The 6,772-nt window shown below is 39.5% G+C and overlaps 1 protein-coding gene across 1 annotated transcript; it reads right to left on the bottom strand.

Annotated features, from left to right (window-relative positions):
• Positions 1–286: 286 nt before the first annotated feature.
• On the bottom strand, positions 287–3,422 carry LOC122282112 (probable pectinesterase/pectinesterase inhibitor 51). The gene is made up of 2 exons (XM_043094067.1): positions 1,970–3,422; positions 287–1,256 (listed from the first exon to the last, which is right to left on the bottom strand). Exons 1-2 carry the CDS (start codon positions 2,982–2,984, stop codon positions 571–573), a joined length of 1,701 nt encoding a protein of 566 aa, XP_042950001.1. The 5' UTR covers positions 2,985–3,422; the 3' UTR covers positions 287–570.
• Between the last annotated feature and the right edge of the window lie 3,350 nt (positions 3,423–6,772).

Genomic DNA, 6,772 nt, shown 5'->3' on the forward strand with positions numbered 1-6,772 from the left:
GAACCTTAACCTTGTCAGCAAGCTATTAAGAGTGCATGCCGTGAAGTTGGGCTTCTTGTTGCAATTGCACGTATCCTGCAAGTCAAGAAATTGATGGCCAGATGCCAATGCCTTTGTAGCGTTACTAGCGTTGAAAAAATCCATGTTATTCTCTATTGTTTGTATCATTTTCTCTCTTTTACGTTTGTTCAACGTGTGACTTAGTTGGTGGCAACCTTCAACATCAAAATTCAGTGAGTTGACTGTGACCCTGTGCAAATTTATAAAAAATAAACAAACAAACAAGTTTTAGCACAATCATGTAATATTTTATACAATGAGGTAGAAATTATACGCATCCAATTCTCATCTACCTCCCCCAGAGTTACACAACAAATGCCAGGAGAGGGATCTACTAAAAATACAAATTCTGTAAATTTATAAAGGCTCGAAACATGCTAAGCATAAGCCCCACTATGAAGAGATACTCCATACGGATGGAGATCAAATGTAGCTAAAAATTTGGAATCTCCCAATATTGTTGTGTTCCAGACACATTACAACCACTATTTTTATTAAATTTGAAGCTAATTACTGAGAAGATGGAATCCACTCATCTCCTTGGATAAAATTCTTGACGGAATATGTGAGTATGTGCCCTGTTGGGATCTGGCTACTCCAGGTTACTCTCTTGGACAGATTAGAGCCTGGTCCTGAATTCCCAAATTCCCCATAATAGAGTGTTTTCAATGCAAAATCGCCATCCCATGGCATCCAACCTTCTGGCGTAATAAGAACTTCTAAGTTACAGTGTATAAAAACTGTCCTTGAGTACAACTTCCATGGCCTCCCCAAATAATTAATGTGTACTTTGGGTTTGTTATGATACAGTACCATGTATTCCTCGGTGCCATTTATCAAGCAATTCTGAAAAACAAAACCTGTCGCTTGTGCAGGGTCGGTTCTGCCATGTGCAGTGACAGTATTTTTCTCACCCTTTGTTGGATTTACTTGCCGGGGACGGATTAAGATTTGGCAGTTTTGAAAAACTGATGCTGAGTTTCCAAAAATGAAATCCACATTTCCCTGGATGCGGCATGATTTGTAGAATTGGCGGAGGGAGCGAGCATAAAGTGTATCTTGATTGCCTAAGAATTCACAGTTCTCAATGATGGATAGATCACTATCTGATCTGAATGCCACTGCTTGGTGTGCATCAGGACCAGCCGTGTTCTGGATTGTGAGGCCGTTGGCCATGAATCCATCACCACTAACACCTGTTCCAGAATGATTCAAACATAAGAAAAAGAAGGGAATTTATTTATTTATTTTTTCCAAGCAACTCAAGAACAATAAGGGATTAAGAAAGCAAAAGCTCAAACTCATAATTTTTGTCTTCCCAGCATATGTTCTCTCGGGGACTTCTTCTACCACTTCATAAAAGAAGTCATCTACAATTGTAGTCAAAATTTATCTTTGTTTTTAGTTCTAGCATCTGTACTAGCCCTATTTTACTAAATAGTTCACTGTGAACAAGTTTGCAACCCAATTTCATTTCACAGGGGTCTACATGATGACAAAAGCTGGAAGGATGGACTTGTAGATGTTATTAAATAAAGACCAAACAAATTGGTTTGTTCATTTATTTGGTGAAATACAGGCAAGTATCGTGTGACAGGGGAGGTGCCCAAGTCAATGGTTAAAATAATAACTCAAGAACTTGATTGTCTTGGGCATTAAACATAAACTTTATCTGGTTTGGAATGCATACAATGAAAGGTGACAAACTGATGGAAAAACCTAAGTGCAAAAGGCTGTAAAATCTACTAGAATAATTTATTCATAATGCCTAACATGAGCACCTCCAGGCTCCCCAACAGTATTTATTGACTCCATCCACAACCTTGAAAAAAAAAAAAAAAAACCATATATCCAAAAAGAAAAGACAAAACAATAACAAGGAAGAATGGCCAGCATTCAGAAGACTTACCAACTGTGGCTGTGTTGACTGTCGAAATCCCAGGCTGGCCGACGTTCAAAGACCCCGTAATGACCGTTTTGCCCATCCCGTCTCCTAAAAAGACCACGTTCTTCTTCTCTAACGGGATTTTGATGGTTTCCTTGTACACCCCCTCCTTTATGTGTATCACGAACTTCCGTTTCCCGGCGTTATCAGGTGCGGCGTTCACTGCGTCCTGCACCTGCTCGTAGCACCCGCCACTCCCGTCCTTACACACGGTCGCGTCCGCCTTTAGCTTCGACGGGAAACCGCCCCGGAAATCAGACCCAGAGCCGCCAACTCCCATCCAGAACCCGTCCCGCTCGGTCTTGGGCGGGGCCCACGACCCGATGTTGTTCCCGAAAATACTGTACGAGAACACCATGCTCAGCGCGTTACTCGTGAGCCCAACCAACGAGTCCAGAAACGACATCGTCGAGTTCACCATCTGGGTGTCATTCGCGTACTTGAGCGCCGACCAACAATCTTGTTGGTAGAGCAAGGAGGCGCTCATCCAGATCCTCGCGTCCTTGATCCTGCCATGTGGCAATGCGTCTTCGGTTGTCCGAGAGATCCGGTACTCGGAGTTTCTGAGGGACTCCAGGCAGTTGTTGGCGGCCGTGGTGCGGTTCAGATTCCCCGCGGAGGAGTTCAGGATGGACTTGACCATGGATTGGGCGGTGTGGAGGTTCTGGGAGGAGACCCAGATGGCTGACTGGATGAGCTGGAGAGGGGTGGGGTTGGGGGGCACGTGTTTGGATTGGGTCAAAGAGGTCTCGCATGGGCTAGGGAAGCGAGTGGCCTTGCAGGCCTGGCGGATCGCGGGAGAGATGGAGGAGGGAGGGTGGGAAGCTGAAGAGAGGGAAAGAAAAAGGACAAGGGAGACAAAGAAGATGCAGGCCATGGAAATTACAAGAACTGTGGATGGCTTACAAAACAGGAAGAAGGTGTTGGAGCTGCTTTTATGGACTAGTGTTGTGGATTTTCTTTGATGGGTAGTGTCCATATCGAATCGATCCACTAAAATAGCGCGCAGTGGAGAGAGAGAGAGAGAGAGAGAGAGAGAGAGAGAGAGATCAGTTTGGATTTGGTTGGTAGTGTGAGTAGGCGGACGCGGTAAGCATGAACGAGGAGTGCGGGTGCGGTGACTCGGAAAAGGAAAATTGAAGGCGGGGCTGGGTTTACGGGAGATTAATGGGGGATTGGTGGGACTCAAAAAGTCACGGGTTGTACTTGTTATGGTTATTCGGTAGGGGAGAAGTTGAGCGAGCTGTGCGCCTGCGTCTTCGAATGCAGACTCAAATCGTCAAACGGGTGGGGGAATGCTATGTTTGACCTTTTGGAGAAGACGGGTCAAACAGACTCGACTTTTTGTGTAATTTACCACCTGCATGAATGAATATTAACAGACGAAAAATTGTTTCAAATTCTTGCTCTCCTCGAACCTTTCGTACCAAGATTTGCTATGATTATAAGAATTCATACTTTATACTTTTCATGATTCCAAGTGACGTATCATATGCCCCAACAATATCATTTTTTATTTATTCAACAGACATGTTAAGCTTACCACAATAAGTGTTAGAAATAAATAATAAAACTGTGTTTTCTTGATCTCTGGTACCTCAAAATACTTCAACATCTCGTCTCATCTGTGACCCTTTGCTTGAGTCTTAGATCACTCATCTATGTGCTCAGGTAAATTGCTAAAGACTCCAAAAAAGAGTACTAGCTAGGACCAGGATAAAAGTCTCGGGTGTATTTTAGTTCTATCCCTCTCAATAAGAGTCCATCCAGCTGAGCGCTAATGTACATTTAATTTTTCTGCAGTATTTTCACGAGGTCACACTGCATGGAGGGATACCGAGTGCATTTGAAAGAATTGAAGTTGTTGATGCTCGAAGTTCAATGCTGTGGAGTGGAAAGTTTGGAACAAAAGATTCATACTAAAGCCTGGTGGACATTGATCCTTTAAGAGCGTTCCAAAATTTTTGATTTGGGCCAAATACAACCACAGAAAACAAAAGCCGTCTTTATTGAATTTAAGAGTACTAGTTAACTATCAGGTTGATGGTGGGGTTGATGACAGGTACTGTTGTAACGGATATTATCCGTGAACTTTGACAAGTCATTGCAAGAAGAAGATTTATGATCAGGCAAAATACCTTTTTCTATAACTGTGTAAATTAAATCAAAATTGTGGCTTTCCAAGCTTTTGGCCGAAATATAAAAAACAAATGCTAGCATTCCTTTTGTCACCAAAAGACTTCAGTGACTACCAATTTTGGTCAGCGTTGTTTACGATTTTAGAATCTACTTTGAGAGTCAACATTCGCTAAAGATGAAAATTGTCTGGTTTTGAAACTGGTGGATGCATACGAATGATGGTGATGCCTTAGGGGATTTAGTATGGATATCACAACACACGCACACACTTGCAGACACAACATTTATACAGACACCTGCTCATATGTTTTTGTATTCCTTGTGTGTATATGTATTCCTTGTGATGAATTCCCTAATAATCTTGCCTAAAGTTAGAAATTCTGCCTCTTAGGGAAGTTATGGACGTGTCAAATGTTTGTCCAGGGTTCTAATGTTCGTGAAATTTTTTAAGCTCTCTCTCTCTCTCTCTCTCTCTCTCTCTCTCTCTCTCTCTCCAAGTAATAATATCTATCAGAACGGTGTTGTCATCATCCCGGTATCTGTATGTAGTAGTCAGGGGCGCCACATAAATAAAAGGAAATTATTTTTGCCAATCCTTTTAAAAAATTAGATCTTAATATAGCCATCATTCAAAAGGGGTCTTGTGAGAAGCAATTGCCGTCTGCCGTGAAAATGCTACCAGAAACACCAGTTTATAGTACCTTGGTCTCATTCAAGACTTCAGTGGCTGAGTCATTTACAAGCCTACCTTGGTCTTGAAAGATAAACTGAATTGAAATATAAACAATAAATCGTGGTGGCATTAATCCTGAAGTGACTAATGAAAGATATGCAAGTGATAAGAAATTCAATAAGAAAGGTCTAGAGTAAGTTTATTTGTCAGTGGAAAAAAAGATATATAAAGATTTTTCGAATATTTTAACCACAAACAAAGTCATGGCCACCTATGTAACTATGGAAAGATATTCTCTTCTACTAATCATTTCTATCCGGCACATTATACATGATTTTTTTTATTTGTTTTACTCCTGTTAAATTAAAAAAAAATATTCATCATTTATATACCGCATATTAGATGAGAAAAAGAATAAAAAAATTATGTATAAAATATAATAGAAAGATGTTGAGTAGATTTTTTTTTTTTTTAATAATTTTGCCATGTGGCATGCCACGTTGTTTGGGAAAATGGAGCAATCAACTCGAAGTATCAAGTAAGGTTTTCCTTCAATTTTGTTTTAGCCATTTTTGACCTTTTGTTTTTTCCTTTCCAAGATCATTGGAATATTGTAGGACCTGAGGTATGCAAGGTAGTTATTGAATTTCTTAATGGTGTTGGTATGCCAAGCACTTTAAACCAATGTTTCAAATACTGTACCGTACTGGCCGGTACTATCGGTATATACCATATCGACCACTGGTCCGGTACAGGTATTTTACCTGTTTTGTACCAACTAATATTTCGGCCGGTACATTTCGGCCTTTGCTTTTTTTTTTTTTTTTTTTCATTTTTTCAAACTGTAAGCTTATTTTTTGACCCTCAATTCAAACCAGACTATTTATAATTTATATATATGTATTTATATATAATTTATTCATATATAAACTATTATTTTACAATATAATTTATATATATAATTTATTCATAGATTGACTATTCCGAAAAGGTACCGGTACTAAAATATTTAGTTCCAGTGCCTTAACTAGTACGGTATTCAAAACTTTGCTTTAAACCATACCCATATAGCTCTTATTCCTAAAACAAATTCTCCCTGTTCTATTAATGATTATAGGCCCATCCCACTTTTTAATGTTCTGTGTAAACTGATTGCTAAAGTACTTGCAAATAGGCTTAAATATATTTTGCCTAATATCATTTCTAGCAATCAGTGTTCTTTTATACCAGGGAGATCAATAATAGACAATGTGATTGTGGTTACTGGCATATGAGGTTCTACACTCTATGAAAAGAAGGAAGAAAGGCAAAAATGGCAAATTGGCTTTAAAACTTGACATGTCTAAGGTCTATGATAGGGTGGAGTGGAAGTTTCTGGAAGCAATGATGAGGAAGTTGGGGTTTAATGAGAAATAGATCAGATTGCTGATGGGATGTGTTAGGATTGTTTCATATTCAATCTTAATTAATGGGAAAGTTGGGAAGATCTTTAATCCAAATAGAGGGTTGAGGCAAGGAGATTCATTGTCTCCATGCCTTTTCATTCCATGTTCTGAAGGTAAAGGGGGTACACAGATTACTTAATTTGTGTACCCTGTTAGTAGAGAATAGATAAGTGGAGGGATAAGAAGTGTGGCTGTAGCTAAAGGGGGTACACAGATTACTCATTTTCTGTTTGCAGATAATTATATAATTTTTAGTAGAGCTACTAAATCAGATTGGCAGAAAATCCAAGGAATTTGTAATTTGTATGAAGCAGCTTCAGGTCAAGTTTTGAATAGACAGAAGACTTCTATTCTATTTAGTACCAACACAAGAGAGAATGTTAAGGTCAGATCCTTCAAGAAGCTGAGTCCATGGTGTGTGGTGATTATGGTAAATACTTAGGCTTACCAACTATGGTTGGGAAGTCTAAATATTTAACTTTGAGGGGAATCAAGGAGAAGATATGGAAA

The sequence above is a fragment of the Carya illinoinensis genome, chromosome 11 (assembly GCF_018687715.1).
Source record: "Carya illinoinensis cultivar Pawnee chromosome 11, C.illinoinensisPawnee_v1, whole genome shotgun sequence".
In the NCBI taxonomy this organism is placed as follows: Eukaryota; Viridiplantae; Streptophyta; class Magnoliopsida; order Fagales; family Juglandaceae; genus Carya; species Carya illinoinensis.

Excerpts from the sequence above, each read along its gene's own strand:
- LOC122282112 (XM_043094067.1), bottom strand. The coding sequence starts at position 2,984 with ATGGACACTACCCATCAAAGAAAATCCACAACACTAGTCCATAAAAGC. Across the intron at positions 1,257-1,969 it reads AGTCAACACAGCCACAGTTG|GTGTTAGTGGTGATGGATTC; the intron begins GTAAGTCTTCTG and ends ATTCTGGAACAG.